The 23,556-nt window shown below is 44.9% G+C and overlaps 1 protein-coding gene and 1 pseudogene across 4 annotated transcripts in view; one reads left to right on the top strand and one right to left on the bottom strand.

Moving 5' to 3' along the window:
• Positions 1 to 4,185, top strand: part of LOC135203240 (beta-2-syntrophin-like) — a 55,574-nt pseudogene extending 51,389 nt beyond the window's left edge.
• LOC135203574 (beta-1-syntrophin-like) overlaps positions 1 to 21,714 on the bottom strand; it is a 204,206-nt gene extending 182,492 nt beyond the window's left edge. For 3 of the 4 annotated variants that reach the window (XM_064233325.1, XM_064233327.1, XM_064233328.1), the window contains exons 1-3: positions 21,427 to 21,534; positions 17,644 to 17,944; positions 5,416 to 5,554 (exon numbers count right to left, since the gene is read on the bottom strand). In XM_064233325.1, the coding sequence (XP_064089395.1) occupies positions 5,416 to 5,554; positions 17,644 to 17,925 (421 nt within the window). In that variant the 5' untranslated portion in view covers positions 17,926 to 17,944; positions 21,427 to 21,534. Of the gene's footprint in view, positions 1 to 5,415; positions 5,555 to 17,643; positions 17,945 to 21,426; positions 21,535 to 21,571 lie in introns of those variants that run through there. The other variant, XM_064233326.1, reaches the window with a different exon arrangement.
• Positions 21,715 to 23,556: the final 1,842 nt, after the last annotated feature.

Here is a 23,556-nt window from a genome sequence, read left to right as displayed (position 1 = left end):
AAAGAAGTAATACAGTATGTATATGTAAGGAAAATTTAGGTATGAGGTAATTTCCATGCAAAAAGTAAAGCAATTCAAATATGGTTAATAAATATTAGTCAATAATATCTTAAACAGACTAACAACAACATCAAAGCCTTAACATTACACATATATGAACTTGATTAGCAATACATGTCACAGTCGACCCCCGCTATTTGCGGACTCCGGATTCGCAGACTCACATACGTATTCGGGGGTTTCTCTATGGACATATACCTATTATTTGCAGAAATTCATATTTTCTCAGTATTTGTCTATGAGAAACAGCCACAGATTACTGAATTTTCATATAAATTTCATGATTAAATGCACTTTTTGTTTTAAAAAAAAGGGTATAAGCAGTTTTAGTGGGTTTCTCTTGAGTTTGAACTAACAAAATAGGCAGTTTTAAGTATTTTTATAGGGGATTCTAGTTATTCCAGCTATTCACGGAGGGGTCTGGTTTACATCCTGTGTGAATACGGGGGTCCACTGTATATATCCAATGTTAATTAAGCACCATCTCAATGCATTATATGTACATAAGTACTGTATATACCTTAACTGCAACTACATAGCATAAAGCTAAAATGCTAAAAGGTGTAGTAGCTCTACAATTAGCACACAAACTACCAGTTAATGTATGTTAGGGCGTGACCAAATACAGAACTCTTTAACCATACAAGTAGGCTTAATATTGCTATAACTTACCAGTCATTCTATAATGATGAAGCACTGTTATTCCAGCTTCTGATTTACAGTATTTCTAGTTTTTCAATGAAAAAATACATTGACTTACTACACCATACAAAATCCTCCATGGAACTGTTAGAACTTGATCCAGATGTAAACTACTGCATAAATATTTATCAAGAAATGCATGGAAATGATCAAACATCTCAAAAACACAGAATTACTCATTACCACCCCTCACTTGAATGCACGAACAGTAGAACTGAGCAATACATATAACAAAATAAACCTTATAACATGAAAATCTAAGCACTGATCTCCACATCCAGTTTTTCACAATTACTGTAACATAAAGCTTTCAGACCTGTGACTTTTAGCAAAAAATTAATACAGCAAGTTCAGCAGGTAAACAGGCATTTCAAACTATTTAGTATAATTATCTTATCCTCTACACCCTATGGCTCCTGAAACAACTTTCTTGTAACTCTAACTTGAAACATTACCTTCTTACTATGACCATAATGAGTATAGTAAGATTACTGTGCAAATAAAGCATATATTTTCCAATTACTAATGAACACCATATGCGAAGAAGAAGAAGAAGAAGAAGAAGAAGAAGAAGAACAAGAAGAATTCCTACTTAAATGTCAGGTATAAACAAATGCAGAGAAAGATAATGTAACAAAACTCTTGTCAATTTGTCATAAAAAGGAATATTAATAAATTAAAGAAAAAACTGGGGAAATATCACTCTCTAAGAGAAATAAAATATTTCAGTATTTAAGCAAAATACAGCAGAAAATGATAAATTTTAAAACAATTTGTATTTTTCATAACTAACAAACCTGCAGTCTTAATGTAGGGGAAAATTCTCTAGTACCTACTGGAGTCTGGTTGAAAAAAGGACAAGGATTTTGGTGGCAACAGGAGTTAGCCAAGATGGCAGAAAGGAGGAGGGCACAGCCAACCTACCTTAACCCATCCCACCTACAACGCATCAGTTTCTTTTAGCCCAGATAACTAAATGCGGGGTGGCTTGAGGTGGGCCATATAAATTAAGACTCCAGGTTTGTTAGTTATGAAAAATACAAATTTATTTAAAATTTGTCATTTGTTCATATACAGAACAAACCTTTGGTCTAATGTAAGGAAGACTTACTCTTAGAGGAAGGATAGAGAAAGCCTCAAAACTGATTGTAGGTTTGTTGCACCTAGGCTCACTTCCTGACCAAACTAGGACATAGGAAGAAGTCATATGCCTCTGATCTGTTAAGGAAAAGGTTACTCAGCAGCCAGACATCTGGGTTAAGAGACAATGTGAACTCCTGTTACATTGTGCCTTGTTAAAATATAAGGAACCTGTAATTGTCGGAGATAACAAAACTTATGTTAGCCACCTACCTTGATTTTGCCATTTCCTCTCCCCCCATGTAAGAGAGACGAAGAGAATTGCTTCCATATAATATAGTTTGTATTATGTAGAAACAATGATTAAAAAAAACAATGGAATGAGGTTCTCTCACCTGTATCAGACCAGTTCCTGCACATGATGGATTCATTCTCTCCACTGCCCACAGGTAAAGGGGAAAAACAAAGAGATAGCCAGACATTTCTGACACTCCTCACAGAAAAGCCTCTCACTTGCAGAAGGTGCAGTTGGCATAGAAGGTTGTGCCAAGGAGGAATCTCTCTGTGCTTCTGTTACAGCAAGGATAGTTGATCTGGGTACCATTCTGCATGTGGCCACAAGGGAGCTACAAGTCATCCTGAGGTCCTGAAAAATCATCACTGTTGATAACTTGGCAGATTTGGCAAAAGGGGGGAAAGGCGTAGACATCCAGATTGTCCCAAGGATGTTGAAGGGCTTCCTCTGCCATAGTGCAGAGATCTGGAATGACTGAACAAAATACCTCAAGTTTTTTGTTGTGTTTGGATGCAATAAGGTCTACTGATGACCTTCCCCAAAAGATGAAAAACCCTTTCCGCCACTTCCTGATGCAGTGACCACTCTGTTCCCAGAACCTGACCCCAACAACTCAGCTTGTCTGTCCCTACATTCCTCTTGCCTGGGATGTATCTGATTGAGAGATCCAATGAGTGAGCGACAGCCCACCAGTGCAAGACACTAGCACCCATTTTTTGACATAAGCTACCACTGTAATGTTGTCGGACATTAGAACCAAGTGGCCTGTTACCCTTTCTTGAAATTCCTGAAGTGCTAGGAAAGCAGCTTTCATCTCCAGGATGTTGATATGAAGCTATTTGTCTTGGTGATCCCACATCCCTGATGTCGGGAGAATTTCCAAGTGTGCTCCCCAACCCTCATAAGAGGCATTTGAGAACAGAAGAATCTCTAGAGGGGGAGAATGAAGGGGCACTCCTATGGTCAAGTTCCTGTCATCCAGCCACCAAGCTAAGTCCTTCCTCTCTTATGCTGGGAGAGGAACTTGGAACAAGGGCTTTTAGTCTCCACTGGAGAGACAGTATGTGGAATCAACAGTGAAGAACTAATTTCTCCAAGAACGACAGATAACCTAGAATGACCTGCCACTGATGAGCGGTTTGCTTCTGGTTGGACAGGATGAACGAAGCATAGTTCCTAAACTTTTCAAGGCATTGGTTTGATGGGAATATCTTTGCTGCTATCATGGCTACGAGTATTAACATGCCGAAGTAAAGAATTGTTTGACTGGACAAAAGAATTATTTGACTGGGCTGAAGAGGACTTGGGTAACCTCTTACCTGGAGGGGCTACGAAGTCCCTCTTCCTCCATCATCTGACAGGGATGGACGGAACAGACGACGAAGATGACGAGGATGACGATGATGAAGAAGACAAGGAGGATGGGGATCTACGTCTCTTCTTAGATTCCAGTAATTCTGTACACCCAAACTTCTTCATAAAAATACCTTCAACTCTATCAAAATTAGCCTAAACAACAGAGTTAGAAGCTATAGACCTAGAAGGCATATGAATGGAAGTTGACAGAAACAACGCAATGGAGACAGCACGTAGCAGGGAGCAGCAAGAGTCGTTGACAGCCAAGAAGAAACCATCAAAACTGTCGCTCTGGAGGCCAACAAAGGGAGAGCCGTAGTAAGAGATCCGACGTCACAGAAACAGTACACCTGGGGAACTGTCATGGCAGACAACACTGGGATGCAAGAGGACATCCAGTGAGACAATAGGCCAGAAAGGGTTGGTACCCCTGATAGGCCTTAAGACTCCCAAAACTCAAGCTGCACATCTCCTCCAGAAAAGACTGGACCAAGGGGAGTTGCCTCAATTACCAAAACTCCTAAACCCCCAATTAAATCTTCTAAGGGCAAAGCAATAGAAGCAGTGAGGGAGTAAAACCTTCCCGGGAAGAAGTAGTAATGAGAGGAGATTTTGATAAAGAAGAGGTAGAACAAGAAGGAATAGATACGCTTGCTGCCACTGGGGACACAAAGCCTTCACAAATGATATAGAGAATTTCCTCTTATAACTAACTCCTCTTCCTACCAAAATTCTTCCATTGCTCAGGAGACCAATCAACACTCTGAATGTGGGTTACTTACGCTACAGTTGTTAGATCTACACCTGCAACAAGAAGACTGGGGCTCTAAATCCAAGGCAGGAAGAAAACGAGAGCAAGGATTGTTACCAACCCCAGGGCATTTTCTCTGAGGCTTAAGGAACCCTAAATGATCCGTGGGCATGCTCATAGTGAAAAATTAACAAAAAGCACAATATCAGCCAGAGCACAACACAAACATAGAAAGAAAAAAACAGAATGCTAAAGCATAATGCAGGCAGGAAGGGACAAAAGCAACTGGCTCCTTGGCAGAGAGGGCAACAGCACGACCTGCTATGAAGGTGGTCAAAGAGAAACTGATGTAGCTGAGATGGGTTAAGACAGGTTGGCTGTGCCCTACTCCTTGGCTAACTTTCGTTTCACCAAAATCCTTGTACTTTTTTAAATGGACTCCAGCAGGTGTTACAGAATTTTCCCTTACGTCAAGACCAAAGGTTTGCTCTATATATGAACAGATTTCAACTGAATACTAGTTGAAAAACAATATTTGTGTTTAAAACGGAAATGTCAGTGCTTCAACTTTTATGTCTTTCAGCATTATTAAACCTACTAAAATAAGCCTCATTATCAACTGCATCTACAAAACAACAAGCCACCTGTGTTTATCATTCTTCAAACAATATAAAGCAACCACAAAGCAATTCAGCAAGCCAAAGGCTCATGCAAAAATTTGTTTAACTAACAAATGTAAATACACACACTGTGTTGTAAATGCTGCATCAAAGCTCTGCCTCACTTCTAAGTTTATGATGAACTTTGATAACTGAAAGAAAACTTTACTACATCCTAATGAACTACAAAACAAAGATGTAACTTTTACAATGTGAAATACAAAATTTTCTATGGCTAAAACCAACTGCAACTGTAATAACTACTGTGGTACATTGCATGTGCAGTATACGTTAGCAATTAACATTTTTCAAGTACAGTACTCGTATGTATCTAGTGACTTGGCAAAAGCACATCACACCAAAAACAGTTATGATGAATTTGAAGGCTAGTTCTCTTACCCTAATCATAAATGACAAAATAAATAACTAAAGTGGTCATCCTATTGTAATTATTACTGTCTCCCAAAAAAATGAAAATAACTATGGCAATAAAAAACCACTCAAGGCATTACCTTCAAGTGTGACAACTTTTCCTGCACGCTTCAGAGCTCTCACTGCTTCATCATGAGTGGCCTCCTTGAGATCTTCCCCATTCACCGAAAGAATTGCATCACCTACATACAAATCCTCAGTCAAATCAGCTGCCATTCCCTGCAAAACATAACAATAATGGAATTGAAGATATCTTGACTTACAGTACCAAACTTACTTTTCATAAAAATATTTTTCCAAAGTACGACATATATCACTTCAATACTCTTCACTGATTGGTAAGTGGCCAAAATCACAATTTTTGAAAGTAAATTGTATTTTTCCTAACTATACAAACCTGAGGTCCTTAACATAAGGAATTACTATTCAGCGCAAGCTGGACCAGTCGCAAGATTTACTAACAAGGTAGTTCAGCAGTAACTGCTTGTCCAATGGTCGGGAGTCCCGCCTGACTGGAGGTAAACACATCACTTTGCTTTAGGCCCAGGAACAGAGTGAGGGGTAGCATGAGGTGGGAGTATATGTAATGGACCTCAGGTTTGTATAGCTAGGAAAAATACAATTTTCCTTCAAAAATTGTATTTGTTCCGACACATTATACAAACCCTTGGTCCTTTACATAAGGAAGACTCACTTATTGGTGGGTGGAATCCGAGTCTTGTTTCTTACTGGTGTCCGCTCCCCACCTTGCTAGGGAAGAGACAGATAAATGCTTCTATCCCTAATGAAAGGGATAGAATGGAGCTCGGTTATGTAGTTTACCTGCATCATCGTCCTGTCCAGCATTGTGACGACCGCTACCCTCTGCCCGCAGGGAGAGGGAAGAAAAGAGGAGGAAGAGGAGCCAGTCACTCTCTCATTAACTCTCTTCATGCAGTATCACAAGGAAGAGATGCTACCTTGTCCTGTAAAGGAGCTGGGTAAGCTACACAACTTGTTGAGCAGCCACCACGGGTCCCAAGGAAAGGTGTCCAAGGACCTGTGGGCAATATCCCAAAGATAGAAGTAGGTGAAGGTGGTCTGGTTGGACCACACCTCTGCCTTCAGCACCTGAGCAATGGACAAGTTCTTGCGGAATGCATGGGTTGGACCAATACCTCTGACTTCGTGGGCTCTCGGACGAAAGGTACTGGTGTCGGCACTCCTGTTGGAGTCGTACGCTTTCCTGATTACCTCAAGAAGTCAGAAAGAAACCGTGTTCTTGGACATTTCTTCTTGGTCACCCCGGTACTAGGGAAGAGGCGTCAACACTCAGGCCTGAGGCGTCGAGTTTTCTTCAGGTAGTGCCGTAGCACTCTCACAGGACAAGCAGCATCTCTTCTGCATCATATCGGTGAAGTCTTCTAGGGAGAGGATCGTGAAGGACTTGAACCTGGCGTCAGGGACCAAAGAGTTCTGAGTCTTCGCTACGAAATCCGGGACGAAATCGAGCCTAACCGATCCCCATCCCCTCGAGTGTTTAACATCAAAGGAAGACCGTGAAGTTTTCCAATTCTCTTCGCTGATGCCAGGGCCAGCAGAAAGACAGTCTTGAGGGTCAGATCCCCTGTCTGACAACTCCTGGAGAGGCTCATAGGGTCTACGAGTCAAACTCCTTAAGACAAGAGTCACATCCCACACCAGGGGCCCGAGTTTCCTGGGTGGGCAAGACCTCTCGAAGCTCCTCATTAGGAGAGATATTTCCATGGAGGAGGAAATATCAACTCCTCGCAGTTTAAGGACTAGAGCCAGGGCGATGCTGTATCCTTGTCTGCAGAGACAGAGAGGAGCTTCCCTCGGCGAAGAAAGATGAGGAGATCCGCTACCTGCTGAAGAGTGGCTCTGAGCGTAGAGAAACCCCATCTACGACACTAACCACAGAAGACAGACACTTTCCACCTTGTCTGGGTGAAGAGACCATTTGGTCCCAATCACCTGATTCTGGCAGCTGAGCTTGTCTGCCACTACATTCTTCTTGCCTGGAATGTGTCTGGCTGACAGCTCTGCCAAGTGAGCTACGGCCCACTCATGCACCTGCATCGTCAACTGGTGCAACGGGACTGGCTGACAGCTCTACCAAGTGAGCTACAGCCCACTCGTGCACCTGCATCGTCAACTGGTGCAACGGGGGGGACACTACGCCCCCCCCTGTCTGTTGACGTATGCCACTACCGTGGTGTTGTCGCTCATCAATACCACTGAGTGTCCCATCAGTCATTCCCAGAACTCTTGGAGTGCGAGGAACGCAGCCTAGAGTTCCATGAAGTCGATGTGAAGGTGCTTGTCCTGATGGTTCCACACTCCTGTAGCCAGCAATTCTCCAGGTGTGTGCCTATTAAGAGGTTCCTGTCGTCTAGGCACCAGGCCAGGTCCTCCCTTACTTCCTCCATGAGAGGAACCAGGAAGGATGTGGATCCCGTGCCTGTGAACAGCACTCCTTTAGTCTCACTGAAAAGACCGCAGTGAAGACGCTCGTGAGGGACTCTCTAGCGATAACAGGGGACCAATCACGACTTGCCACTGCTACGCTGACAGGAAATGTCTGGCTGCCTCCCTAAGCCTGCTGATTCGCGAGTCTGAGGGGAAGACTCGTGCTCCTACAGATCGATCAGCATGCCCAGGTACTTTATATTCTGCTTGGGTCTGAGATCTGACTTCTCGACATTGACCACAATCCACAGATCATGGCAAGTTGAGGGGTCGATCTCTGTCCTGTAGCAACTGCGAGTAGTAGCTCACCAGGACCAGCCAATCATCGAGATACCTCTTCAGATGAATCCCGACCGAAATGGGCCCAAGCCGATTACGGGCTGCTCTGTGAGCAAGAGCCCGTGCTGACACAAGGTCAGCTTAATCAAAAACAATAACCCAAGCCGACACCAGAGTGAACACTCGCGGAACACCTGTGGGCAGTTGAGAGACCAAAACAAAGTGCCATGAATTGGTACACCATCCTGTCGAGGGTAAGGTGGAGGTACTTCCTGGAGGACTGGTGGATGGATATTTGAAATACACATCCTTCTGGTCCACCAAAAGCAGGAAATCGTTCTCCCTGATGGAATTGAGCACTGAGCGAGCTGTTTCCATCGTGAACCGAGTCTGGCAAACGAAACGGTTCAAGGGAGAGATCTATCACCGGTCTCCAGCTCCCCGTAGACTTCTCCACCAGGAAAAGTCGACTGTAGAAACCTGGTGACTGATCTCCCATGATCTCCACAGCTCCTTGCTCAGCATGGTCTTACTTTTTCTGTCGGTGTTACGTCCCTAGCAGAACCAGGGGCATATGTCTGAAGGTGGACTGGGTGTTCTGGCAGCAGGTGAGGGGGAATGCCGTCCCTGGCGTTTCCCTCTCTTCCCCTTCCGTTTAGCTCCACTCCCGCAAGAGGAGGCGGCTTGAGAGGAGGGCTGATGCTCGGCTTGAGAGGAGGGCTGATGCTAACTTCTCGAAGCGAAAGAGGAAGGCTGGGTCTTACCTCGCGCTACCCTCAATGGTGCTGACGTCTTAGGAGCGGAGAAAGCACTAGCCAACTCCAAGGCTTGGCCGCAGTTGAACGAGACTGTCCAGAAGTCTTCGTAACTGCCTGGTGTACTAAGCAGTCACTGTTCTTAGCTCTCTGCTTTTCCACCGCAGCGTCCACCATCTCTCTGGGGAAGAGGGAGGAGGAACCCAGCAACGGTCCATTGCATAAACCCAGCGTCACCTCTTGACCGGCCGCTCTGGTTACAAGAGTCAGGACTGGGTCCTGTCTCCTCCAAACCAGTTTGGCCCACAGGTTGGCCGTGGTTGGCGAGGTAGGAGATGGCCCTACCTCCAGATTGGCAGTCTCTCGAACTCCGAGTCTTCCTCAGGAACGATAGGTCCCGAGGAGGCTACGACTCTGGATACTGTGAAGAACCACAGATCCACCCAGGAGACGGCCCGGAAAGCAGCCATGGCAGTGGATTCCAGGGCCGATGCCTCTTGCTGTGAGAACCAGAGGTTCTCGGACAGCAGGTGAAGAAGAGGCACTCCCAGAGTTAGACATGCTATCTCCGGATCAACCTGCTTGGTCAGCAACTACAGGAGGCACTAGAAGCGCCGCTGACGAGGCAGAGGAGAGGGAAGCAGCATGTCCGACCTGCTGGACCTGAGTGAGTCCTCCTGTCCGGAGACGAGGGCGTTCACCTGGTCCAACACACCTTCGGCCAAGGAAGACCGGGGTAGTCCCACCGTCGCTCTGGGTTCTTCTCAGGACCCCATCCAACCTCAATGTAGGGTCAGAGGGAGCAACCACCGATCCTTCCCCGAGGTTGTTGTGCTGACGAATCAGCGCAATGACCTCTGCAAGGACCCCTGTATCTCAGGGGTAATCACATCCTGAAGCGATGGACCGTCAGGTCCATCCAGGCCAATCACCTCCTGAGACACTTCCTTCAGGAGGAAGAACCTCGCCAGACATCTCATGGTCTCTTCCAACTATTGAGTGTACGATCTGCTTGGTCTAAGGATTGAGCCAGGCTCATATGCTCTCATGGCCGGACCATAAGGAGCGCACTCCTCACAGTCACTCCTGTTCGCCTCGCTCCTCCTGGTGTAGCCCGAGGAAGTTGAAAGGACAGGTGAGGAAGACCTAACGCTCCTACCCTGCCTACCAGCAGAACTGGCAGGCTGGGAGGACTGCCAGCGATCGCCAACCTGCGGTGGCAATCGAGCTGCAGGCCTGGACCAGCGGTCTCCACGCGGAGAAGCGCTAGACTAAGGACGGTAGTGTCCGTCTCGTGCGTCAGGAGAGCTGCTACCAGTTGTTCAAGCCGCCCGCTCCCAGTGGGAGCAACAGTCGGGTGACTGGTAGCGTCCGCTATTGCTGTGAGAGCGAACACCGTCCTCGCGATGTGCCACGGTAACAGAAGCAGGCGAGGCTGGTCCTGGTGACCAGGGGGGACCTCTTCACAGCCTCGACGTGTGGACAGTCTCGTGGGACTGTCACGTCAACCCTGGGAACCGGGGGATCGCTGTGAGAGCAATCGCCAGTCTGACAAGAGTCACCTGAGCAACTCCTACTAACCTTCCACTCCGTGCCTGGATTCTGACGGTGAGCATGCTCAGTCGTCTGGTTCCTGGCTGCACAATCACCGGTAGGTGACCGTAAACTCGGTGAGGCTCGCGAGCGAGCAGCTGAGACAGTTTCCGGTCCAGAGGTGGAACCTCTGGAGCCGGTCCCCATCTTCTTCTTCCCTGAGGAAGTAGAAACGGGCCCCATTCCCGAAGGAACGGGAGGACTAACGGAAGACCCACCTGCGGGACAGACCATTAGAAGTCTCTGACCGAGACTTCTTGGGGAGAGGGGGAGGGGAGGAGGCCACCTTCTTCTTCCTCGGCTGGGGGGCCTTGGAAGTCGAAGGGGAAGAGGTGGCAGAAGACGACGATGAAGATGAAGACGAAGAAGACAACTACACCTTCCTCTTCTTCCTGGACTTCTTTGCCAGCTTCCTCAGGACAGAAGACAGGTCCCCCATCCAGGATGGAGCTGGGGCAGTTGCGATGGCAACAGGGGCAAACTCCACCTGTCCGGAAGGACCTGAGGGCGGCTGCACTTCCACGGGCAAGTACGGAGGCAGCAGGTATGGCAACAGCAACAGGAGGACGATCCAAAAGGTAGCTCTTCAGGCACTCGAAGCTATCCTTCCACTCCATGCCTGGATCCTGACGGTGAGCGTGCTCAGTCGTCTGGACCCTGGCTGCACGATCACCGGTAGGTGACCGTACACTCGGTGAGACGGTTCCCAGTAAGGAGGTGGAACCTCTGGAGCTGGGAGCAGGTACCAGCATCTCAATGGTCCCCGTCTTCCTCTTCCCTGAGGAAGGAGAGACGGGCCCTGTTCCCGGAGGAACGGACAACCAGCGGAAGACCCACCTGTCCCGCCGGAGTGCCCGTAAGACTCAGAGATCGAGATCGCCACACCTGCTGAAGATCTCCACCTGCGGAGGCAGACACACCTGACAGAACAGTCTTGTTAAGGGGGGGGGTCATGTTCGCTCAGACCGAAGCCCGGAGTACAACTCCAAGTCGGGGTGTTGCCCTCCTTCCTCTGCACTCGACAAATCAAGCGAAGAAGCGGAGAGGACACATCCCCATTAGGTGAGAGCCATATGCGGGCGCTGATAAGGAGGAAGAAAAAAAGATAACGTGTCCGTCACCAGAGGTGTCGAGGGAGAGCTTTCCGACGACACCTTGGCGGCTCTACGTGGCTTCTTCCTCTTCCCAAGAGACACAAAAATCACAAGTTAATGACCGAGAGCATTCACGCCCTCGGCATCTAGTAAATAAAGGATGAGGTCCACAGCATCGCTGGACCTGAAAACCCCACTCTTATGGCCACCCACTCCAGGGCACATTCCCCGATTGGATGGGGGGTGAGGGGGCTTCTCTGATTCGTGGGACTGCATGTTACAATCAGCAATGCACTTTCACACGTAACAAACAAAAAATAATAATAGAGTACTTACAATCACTTCCACATTAAGTATTCTAAGAGAAACAGGTTGAAAAGTAATCCTAAGCTTTGATAATCTCACCCGATGGCGGTCGAAAGTAAAGTGATATGTTTACCTCCAGTCGGGAGGGACTCCAAACCATCGGACAAGCAGTTACTGCCGAACTACCTTGTTAGTAAATCTTACAACTGGTCCAGCTGGTGCTGAATAGTAATTCCTTATGTAAAGGACCGAGGGTTTGTATAATGTGTCAGAACAAACAGGGATTGTACTGCCTGAAGAACCGCTTCTCATGGGCTGGATCAGGGAGGATATTTCTATTTACTTTGGAAGCAGAGCTGGCAGGGCGGGGAACAGGCAAAGTCTTCATCTACAATTCGGGGTGCACAAAGAATAATTGCACACCTATGAATTACGAGATGTATTTAGAAGACAAACTCAGATTGTCTGAAGAAATCATTTTGCACCATCACAGCGGCAGGTGTGATGAAGCGGGAGACTAGGCTACAGACTTCTGTTACCGTGAGGTAAACAGAAAGATGATTAAGAGTCTAGTGAGATATCTCTGAAAATTCTTGCAATGGCAAAAGGCAATGCAGGAGAGATGGTCATACACGTATGCGAGAATTCCAGCCAACCAGAGACCTAAGTCTGTGATTGTCAGGCAGAGATTCGATTCGGTAGTCAATCATCGCAGGGGAGGAGAGACAATAGCCAACCGAGCTATCTCAGAGACCCAGCCGTACTGGCTGAGGCAGGCAGGCTGGCAGCCCCGTACACTGCTAGCTCTCATTAACTTGTTATCCTGAGTTGCCAGGTAATCCATTCCATGAAGGAATGCGTTCAGCTATAACCATCAAGCACAAGAAAAATACACTTGAGCATTTGCATTTTAACCAAAATGGGATGGAAGAAAACCGTCCTATTCTGTGAATGCAAACGCTGTGGTGGTGTTGTTGTAAACAATACCACTAGTATCTCAAAATCGAAACTGGTAACTCTTTGGAGGACTGCAAGGCAGTCCTGAGTTGTTGGTCAATTAAGAGAAGATACTATTCGTCTCGGTCACATACCCGTAGAGTTAACTACAGTTATGTGCCTACTACTCGATAATTCAACTGATAACAGAAGCATGTCGCTAGAGAAATATACGTAGTATATTTGTAGGTTCCTGTACATCGACCTCCAGCCTAAATTCTCTTCCATTCAAGGAACAAGAATAAGGACTGGAAGCAGACCTCCTTCATTCTCTAATGAAGAGAGCGAAGGTGAAGTTTTCCCGAAGGAAGACTTCTACGGTGATAACAGGATACCGAAGATGACTAGTTCAAGCTGAACTGGATGTTCCCAAAACAGTAGCACTGGAGAGGCATTCAATCTCTCGGTGCTATCCATCATGAACGGATTGACGTATGTTCGGTAAGATCCTAGGATTGAACCAAAAACAGTCTCTCGGGTTCGAATTCCGAGGAGTAAACTCCACCGAATTCCTCTTATGTCCTTATTTCATTCTGGTATAACCAAAAAGTAAAGAAGTGTGACCGCGTACTGAGGCGACAGACCGTCAGGTCCATCCAGGCTGAGCCCCTCCCGAGTTACTCTTCCTTCAGCAGAAGTACTTCCTTTGAACGCTAGAAATTCCAGGAATTAATGGCTTAGCGAGACTCCCAAGTTTGTAATAACAATTACCGGGAATGTCTGTCTCGGCAGTGTTTGGAAATTACAGGAAAACCAAAACACTCCTGAGACACCAGAAACTCTAAGGAATTCAAGCATTCAGCGAGATTCCCGATTATTGCAGTAACTATTATCAGGAATTCTCGTCTCACCCACTCTGGACCATGGTCTCACCCAAGTGTTAACAGATCGTAGAAGACAAAAACACTTGGAGAGTGCTAGAAATTCTGAAGAATTTTAAGCGCTTGGCGAAACCCCCCGAATTTCGTCAGACGATCATCGGGTGGTGATCCTCCCCAATTCCCATAGATATCGAGGAGGAATGGGCAAGATTCTTCCTCAATGAAGTGGACTTATGTCCAGTAGGACCTGAAGGTCCCTCCAAGAACACAGTCCCTGACGCTGAATCCTACGGAGAGCACTCTGCAGGATTCCTTCCATTCACGTCACCCCTCCCAGCATAGCCATAAGAAGAGAGGGAATGGGGGAGGAAGACTGGACGGTCTTGCTCGCCTTGCCAGCGGAACTAGCAGCCGGAGAAGCAAGTCACGGGCAGCCATCAACCTGCGGTGATGGCCACTAAAAGTCTAGGAAAACTTTACGTCTGGAGAAAACGTTTTCTCGAGGAGGTTTACGAAACTCATTCGGTAGGCGAAATGTCTGCCGCCACGACTGTCGTCTGGGTGGGGATGAACGTGCACCTGACCGGACAGGAGAGAGCCGATACCGTCCTCAGACACGTCCCAGTCCTCATCAAGGCCAAAACCTCTCAAGAGGACCGAAGGGGGAGCCCACACCGGTCTCTGTGTGCGTGGTCCAGCGGGACCGCCACGTGAACAATGGTGATGGTCACTCCGTGAGTCTAGGAAAGCGTCATCGTCCTCGCCAGCCTCCACGATCTCCTCCAACTACTTGAGCGGATGATCTGTTCGGTCCCAAGACCGAACCAGCTCGTAGGCTCTCGTGGCTGGACCGTAAGAAGCACATTCATCACGGCCACTCCTGTTCGCCCTGTTCCTCCCGGTGTAGCCTGAGGAGGTTGAGGGGACAGGTGAGGGGAACGGACATTCCTACCCTGCCTACTAGCAGAACCAGTAGGCTGGGAGAACTACAGGTGATCGCCAACCCGCGGTGGTGATCGAGCTGCAGGTCTGGACCAGCGGTCTCCTTGGTAGGCTAGGAGGACTGCAGGCAATTGCCAACCCGCGGTGGTGATTGAGCTGCAGGTCTGAACCAGCGGTCCCCTTGTGGAGAAGCACTGGACCATGGACGGTAGCGTCGGTCTTGTGCGTCTGGTCGTGATGGGAGCAACAGTCGGGTGACTGGTAGCGTCCGCTAATGCGGTGAGAGCGAGCATTGTCCTCACAACACACCACAATCCCAGAAGCAGCCGAAGCTGTTCCTAGAGACCGGGGGGGTGGACCTCTTCCCAGCCTCGACACGTAAACGGTCTGGTGGGAACGTCACATCAACCCTGGGTACCGGACGATCGCCAGTCTGGCGAGAGTCACCTGAGCGTCTCTTAACATCCTTCCGCTCCGTGCCTGGGTCCTGATGGTGAGTGTACTCAGCTGTCTGGACCCTGGCTGCACGGTCACCAGTAGGTGACTGTACACTCGGTGACACTCATGAGCGAGCGGCTGAGACAGTTCCCGGTCCGGAGGTGGAACCTCTGGAGCCGGGAGCAGAGGTACCAGCGATGGCTGATACCTCCACGGTCCCCATCTTCTTCCCTGAGGAAGGAAAGACAGGCCTCATTCCCAGAGGAACGGGAGGAGAGGACCAGCGGAAGACCCACCTGTCTCACCGGAGTGAGACAGACCCTTAGAAGTCCCTGTGCGAGACTTCTGGGGGTGGGGGGGGCAAGGCCACTTTCTTCTTCCTCGGTTGGGGGACCTAGGAAGTCGAAGGGGAAGAGGCAGCAGAAGATGAAGATGAAGAAGACAACGACAGAAGGTTCTCCCATCCAGGAAGGGGCTGTGGCGGCTACCGAAGCAGCAGGCCCCAGCGCAACCTGGGAAGGAGGATCTGACAGAGCAGCAGTGGAGAGAACACTTCCTCGAGGAGGGTTACAAACCTCTCGCATGGCAGGTGAAGCGTCTGCCACCACCGAGACTGGTCGGTCGCATGAAAGTGACCATCATCTGGGTGGGGCTGAGCGTGCACCTGACTGGAGAGAGCCGATACCGTCCTCCGACTTGTCCAAGTCCTCATCGACACCGAAACCTCTTAAGAGGACTGGATGGGGAGCCTCCACCGATCTCTGCGTGGACGGTCCCGCAGGACTGTCATGTCAACCCTGGGAACCGAGCAAGCACAGCGAGAACGATCATCGGCAAGGCGTGAGTCACCTGAGCAACTCACTCTTTTCTTCCACCCTGTGCCCGAGTCATGACGGTGAGAGGACTCAGCGTCAATGACTCAGGATGCACGCAAATCAAAAGATTACGTATGTGCACTTATGGACTCGCGAATGAGCGCCCGACACGGAACTAGTCTTAGGGGCAGAACCCCTAGGACTAGCGGCAGAAGTGCAAACCAAAGTTTGCGCTTCTACATCTCCTGACACGCTAGCCCCTGGGGACAGCGTAACGGTTCCCGTTCCTGAAGGAACGGGATAGCCAACGGAAGACCCAAACACCTCCTCAGTGAGGAGACAGACCCTTAGAAGTCCTGTGACGAGACTTCTTAGGGGGGAAGACAACCTTTTCCTACGGCAAAGAGTCTTAGGAGTCGAAGGGGCGAAGACTGATGAAAATTTTATGATCTCGAAGAGGAGGATGACGACACTTGACTAGCTCTCTTCCTCTTCAATTCCTCCAAATTCTGTCAGACTTCTACCATCAGGAATAGATAAACATCACAGGGCAGCGCGAAAGCTTCGTCCAGTGACGTAACTCCAGGGTAGTAGTAGTAAATGAAAATGATTACCAGCAGGGGATCAGTACCCACACTCGAGGATCAGTATCACAACATGCTACGAGTCACAGGTACAATTCCAAGGTTACGATAACCAATATGAAGGGCTATCCAACCAATACTGCGGGAAACACAATCACCACTGATAGTCTGTAAAATAAAGAAAAAATTATTTAAAGTAATAAGGATACTCCTCTCGCATCCAAGGGCACTGCCCTCCGAAGTGAGAGGAGATCCCCCAAACACCAATACCACACGCCCCCTCTTCTACCTTCGTCCGATAGTAAGTGAAAGGATGAAGGAGAAGAGAAATTACCATAAAAAAAACAAAGGACAAATCTCTTAAGTTCCCCTTGGTAATTCCCAAGCGTAAGCATAAATTTCGGATGAATACATGTCTTGTTACAGGATCAATATCACCCACGTTAAATACATGTCTCATCCACACGTTAAATACATATCTCGTCCTCACGTTACGGGGCGAAAGAATGTAAATAATAAAGACTTTGGCATACATTTGCTGCCGACTCTTAACACAAAGTAGAAAGGCGGCTATAAAGGCTATCACAAAAAGTGGGTTTGTATATTAATTGAACTGATTGAATTTAATATTAATATCAAATAACGTAAATAGATATTTATTTAAAAAACAAAAATAAGCCAGAAAGATCCCACCGGGAAAATGATCAACGACCAATCAGCAAGAGCTCACAAACACACACCTTCATCGGAAGACAGCCGAAGTCAAAGTGGAGTGTTTACATCTGGGCAGGCTGGCTTACCCACCTGCCACACAGTAGTTACTGCCTAACCACCTCGTTCAAGAATTTAACAACTGTAATTCCGCTAAAAGGACCGAGGGTTTGTATATCATGTAGGAACAAACTGACTTTCAAGAACATCCTTCTCATTTTATATCATAACCTTCGAGACCATATGTCCTCTGTTTATTTTACTCAGTATTACAACACACAAAAGCTTGACTTAAAAAATGTGAGAACAATCCTCCAAAATATATTTGTTGGTCAAACTCCCTTGCTATGTGGTTTTGACAACTTCCCTGTAGGGACATATAAGCCACATTATTTCATGATGTGAAGTTTATTGTTCAGGTGTTAAATGATCATACTTGAGAATATTAATTACAAACTTACAAAAGGTGCAATAAAGGAAAATATGAAAAGCAAAATAAACATACCTTAAATATCTTGGAGATAAGAATTGGCATTTTGTTTTCCCGACCTCCTTTAATTGAAATACCCAAGCCATTGTTGTCAGACTTGCAAATCTGGACAACTCTCTTCTGGCTTGCAATTGGCTCAGGGACATCGCTAGGTCCAGCCTCACCATCAGATCCCTGCGCATTGACATCATCTAGGTCAGTGAGGGTGACAAAAAGCAGGTCGCCCTCGAGGGTTAGACGAGCCGCATGCCAATTACCCCCCACAAGGACCTCCAAGTTACCCACCTTCTCCCCCATTCTCTTGTGGTCACATCACCTGTGAAAGATGAACATTAATCTTACTTTCAAAGAATCCAGAATATTATGCCAAGGTTATTGTAGATGAAAGTTGCAAAAAAAATGCATTTACAAATGTCTAGAACTAATCTTACTGCAAGGAACAGGTCATACACAAGCAAAACTGTACTTTAATCCTTAAGGTGACATCAACATTACACTATGGAATGAGTTTAATATTGTGTAATATATATACATATAAAGGTATACATGTTTTGGACTTAATTGCACGGTTTATGAGGTGCAAAGGTTTTTTCCCTTAATTGTTTACTTTACTCATTATTTAGTTTAACTTTACTTTGTTACTTCAAACTGTTTATTTAATTCATGTCTATTATCCCTTTTTTGCAACCTAATTAACCCCGAAAAATTACAGATATTTCTAAAGTAGATACGAGCAGACGGTAAAATGACTCATCTTTGCCAATATAGTGGAGCTTCACACATACGTCGATGCATTTACAAACTGTTTCCATGAATTCTAGTTGTCATAGTAATGCAATAATGATAAAATTACTCTAATATGCATATATACTACAAATAGATATGCTAATTTCACTTATTTCCCTGGTTTTGTGTTGTCTTATATACCCAGTTTGGAGGGTAAACACATACCAATTGGCAACACTGATATACAATAGAAGAGCGTGAACAACGCTGTAGGTACTGTTCGCAGCAAAGCTGTTGATATTTGAGTCAGGAATCTATTTACTTTTTCTACAACGAATATTTTCAAATTAGTAATCATGAATATGTAAAAAAATTTCTGCAATTCATAACCTTATACGTACTGACATTTAACTACTTATTTAAATAATTATCTAGTGCACGCTTCTTCTTCTTCGACCAAAAAATCGTAGTTTCCTTGGATAAGTTGTGGTTGGAAGTCATTGTTTATGATTTTTGTAAAGAAAGTGCCCCAGTGTCTATGGGTACAAGTGGTGTGCGGATTTAGCACATGGAATGGGAAGTTTATTGACACAAGCAACTCTGCAAACATTGAGATGGCGTCAATCTTTTAAATATTCGCAGTTGTAAGTAAAAATTTTGAAAGCGTCATGGAGGTACCTGTGCACTGTGTAGAGCCAGACTTTCATTAACCCCTGTTTAATCTTAAAATATGACCTTAATTTCTAACTTTGGAGAAAATACTTACTTCAAAAGGATAGTAGAGGTCTTGAGCTCTTGCTCTCACCACCAACAACTTGTGACTGGTGCCCATCTCCAGTGTCAGGACATGTTAAAGTACTTTTTCGGGGGGTGGATCCACATGTGGTGGAAGCTGGATCCGCTAGTCCAGTCGGTTGTTCCTCTTACAACAGATCTCTCAACAGTCTCCTTTGCTTGAATGTAAGGGAGGATGAAACACACAAATGAGTGGTTTGTCCAATCAAAAATACCTAAAAACTCTCAAGGCATAAAAAGCTATTGGAAAAATGGGCTAGCCTAGTAGCTACATAATAGGCTACCTAGGGTAAACAACCACGGACGATCCATCGTCATCGCGCTGGCTAGGCCTTATTCACTTGATATTTAATTGGTGAAACAAGAATACAATTACAACTTTAAGCATACCATTCAAAAGATTGAAGTTTCGTCAATATAATGTGATATATGAAAGCCCCATACGAACTAAAATAAGCATGTGAGCTCTTCGCAAAATATGTTTTCAAGACAGTTTTGAAATCCAATATGGTGGCAATCGTGTGGTTAGCCAGTCTATCCACAGACAATCCACCATCTTTCCCAGCCTTCCCAGCACTCATTTGAACAATGTTAGCGTATATATTTAACGTTTATTGATCTTACTCAAGATTGCGGTTGTAATCAGCACACTAAAACAACATTTTGTTGCCTATATTAGTGAAAGTATGAAACTTTTAATTCCCGGGGTCATGGTTTGAACTGAGTTCATTTTTACCTTGTAATCGGTGGTTTTATCCTTACTGCCATCACAACTGAAACTCCACGGTGCTTATTTGATTGTAATTATACACATTCTGGTCTTAATTCACTCCATTGCACTTGAACCACGTTGCTGTTCCTGGTTCCTAAACACTCACTCCACAAACACAGTTACAAGCAGCAGACAACTACACTCTTTATGAGGTGCAAAGCTTTATTCCCTAAATTGTTTACTTTACTCATTATTTAGTTTAACTTTACTTCAAAATGTTTATTTAATTCATGTCTATTATCCCTTTTTGGCAACCAAATTAACCCCAAAAAATTACAGATATTTCTGAAGTACGAGCAGACGACGGCAAAAAGACTCATCATTGCCAATCTAGTGGAGCTTCACACATACGCCGATGCATTTACAAACTGTTTCCATGAATTCTAGTTCTCATAGTAATGCAGTAATGGTAAAATCGCTGTAATATGTGTATATACTACAAACAGATACGCTAATTTCACTTATTTCCTCGGTTTAGTGTAAGTCTTATACCCAGTTTGGAGGGTAAACACACACCAATTGACAACACTGATAAACAATAGAAGAGCGCAAAATGCCGCAAAGAATGCCGTAGTCCCCTTGAATATGTACGAATAAGTGTTGGTTGGAGGTTGGAGGTCGGAGTTACTACGATTGTTGTGATGAAAGTGCCCCAGCGTCTATGGTTACAAGTGGTGTGCGGATTTAGCACAGGAAATGGGAAGTTTGTTGACACAAGCGACTCCACAAACATCGAGATGGCGTCAATCTTCGAAATATTTGGAGTTGTAAGTAAAAACTTCGAAAGCATTTTGGGGTTGTGGGCACTATGTTGACCACCCTTTTCATTACCCTCTGTTTAAATCTTAAAATATGGCCTTAGCCTAATTTCTAACTTTGGAGAAAATACTTCGAAAGGAGAGTAGATGTCTTGAGATCCTGTTATCACCACCAACAACTCATGACTGATGATCATCTCTGGTGTCAGGACGTGTTAAAGTACTTTTTCGGAGGGCGGCCAAAACCTCGGTAGTCGGTGAGTTGGCCAGTCCACTCGGTTGTTAACCCTATATACCTAGCCTAAGCTTCATGTGTTAGACGAAAACTCAATTTGGCTTAAATTAACTAAAGCTGATTAAAAACGTAATTTGGTCAAGTTGACCATTTAATCTGACCGTGCCAACCGCTGGCTTGTCATGGCAGGTAGCCGTGTTACATTTACCTACACCACTACCTACTTTCGAAGCTGCCGTACATAATTTAAACAAACATACAGCGTAATTCTACGGCATAACTGACTTAAATGATTAATAATGATTATCACGGCCACCAAAAAGCTAGCTAACAATCCTCCGCATCACTTTATCCTTTCTGGCCCAGGTTAAGTTAGGTTAGCAGTCAAGTGTCACATCCTTTGCACAGCCCACTTGAGATAATAACCACTTAATTCTCCCTTAACTGGCCTTTCTTGCGTGTTTTACTGGCTTTTCACGGGATCTCTATATCTTCCCTTAACTATTACTCACATCAACCTCTGCTCCTCGAATCTAGGCCTCCAATAAAGTCAATTAATACAACCTTGGGAGGTTTTGAGTTCTGCTCTAGCAATAACAAAGTTGCATTCGAGTATGCTCCGAGGAAGATTAATTCCCAAGGTAAGTAGTCACTTACCTTAAATTCACAGGTTTTACCTTCTCGATCTGATGCTGCAGTTTGTCAAAATGATACCTTATTTAATTGCTTGTTAATATGTGATAATTATTGTTGCAGTTATTTTTATACACACGCCGCTTCAACAATTAGATGTATTTTTCTAGCTCGAGATCCTCTGAGTGTTCGATACCACTGGAGCTATTGATGCCAAGTATGAATCCAACAAAGAAGATGAAAACAGAAATTACATCATATGAACACATTTCATTATTATACAAAAAGTTTTATAAGCCAAAATGCACAATAAAATCTCATTTACGTGGTAAGCGCTTTTTAGCAATTACGCTTAAGTTCAAGCCAAATCGAAACGAACATCGTAGTACAATAGAGAGGTTGGGTGTGGAATGATCTTCTCGAGTGTCTAATGAGTTATGAAACTGTGAGTGAATGGATATTATATTAGAAATAAAGCTTTTACACTCAAATTAATTTCTAGAGAGTATTACTGCTTGACTCGGAGTGTTTTCAATCAGACCACTCAATAACTCGAAACTCGAATGCGCACCACCTCTTGCCTCGGGTGAGGGAATAAATTATTTACGTCAGCTAGAACGGGAACCTGCCCTTTTCTATCTTTCTAAAGCTGGCAACTTCTCCATTCATGCCGGACCTTTTGTTCACAGAACTACAGCTAATTATTATTTACTGGGATGACTACTTATGTAGAGGAGAGAGTTCTTTTGGAGAGCTCCCAATAATTAATAACAGAACCGTGTTAATGAATCTCGCGTATGCTGTCGTCAAGCCTACACCGCTCTTTACTGTTGCAAGTTTTTTTAACGCTTTAGTAAAAAAAAAGCTAGTTTGGATATATGAGAAAAACTTGTTGGTTGCAGTTTTGAATGCACTTGCGAAGACCTTCATCTATGCCAACAGATTTTATAATTTGTACAAGACGCATAACTTGTTATTTATCAGCTTAAAAAAAGAAAAAACAACTCTGCGAACATTTTTAATTAATCGTGTCAACCAAAAATATTAACCAAATTACAAAGTTCCATTCATAAACTTCATCTTGTACACTCAATGGCATGTGCATAACGAAATAGTGACCTTGATAAACGTAATTTTTCTTCATTCTGAAAACAGGTAACAATCATGATTATCATGATAGGTAGTCGTCGTTAAGCCTATTGGATGCTCCTGTTCAGTTACCTACATGGATTTTTGTACGTCTGAAATGTGGCTCCCAGTCCCAGAAGAAAAACAAACAACTGCCGATCGTGGATGAAGACTCAGGCATAAAACTTCCGTAACATTGGGTGGTTTGTAAACTTACGCCGTCAAACTCCTACGCACACTGTGATATTCATGTCCATTTTAAACGCACTAACACACCTCTGGATATTGAGGCTCTTTCTTTCCTGTAGTACCTCTTTCACTCCATTTATCCAACACTTTATCGCCTCCTCCTCATCAACCTTCCATTATTCTTTCCACATGACTAAACCATATCGAAACACTGATCCTTAATCTACCGGTCTACCCTTTTACATAAACGAAACCCCCTTTTAGGCACGTTTACTTATATCTCGCCCTCTCATTGTTTTTGTGTCACATATTACGCAAACAATATTTATGTTCAGCAGCAATAACCTTTCTACTTTCGTACTTTCGTTCCCATTCAACCTCGATACAACTCCATAAGAGAAGGATGGCTAAATAATTATTATATATATATATATATATATATATATATATATATATATATATATATATATATATATAAGGTTTACAAAAAAGAATATTCTTATACTTAGAAAAGAGAAAATTATGAATAAAAGAGGCCGATAAATTATGAGTAGTTATGCAATAGTGGAAAAGCAAGAAAAAGGTTACAACCTATCTTTGACTTTTGCTTCAAAGATAAACGTGTTTGAGTAAGAAGAAAGGATTAAAAGGTGCAGTAGGTGCATGTGATTAAGAGAGAAGTGTTTGATAAA

The sequence above is a fragment of the Macrobrachium nipponense genome, chromosome 36 (genome assembly GCF_015104395.2).
Source record: "Macrobrachium nipponense isolate FS-2020 chromosome 36, ASM1510439v2, whole genome shotgun sequence".
Taxonomy (NCBI): domain Eukaryota; kingdom Metazoa; phylum Arthropoda; class Malacostraca; order Decapoda; family Palaemonidae; genus Macrobrachium; species Macrobrachium nipponense.
The sequence above is the reverse complement of the archived record's forward strand: the minus strand, read 5'-3'. Positions and strand labels throughout refer to the sequence as shown.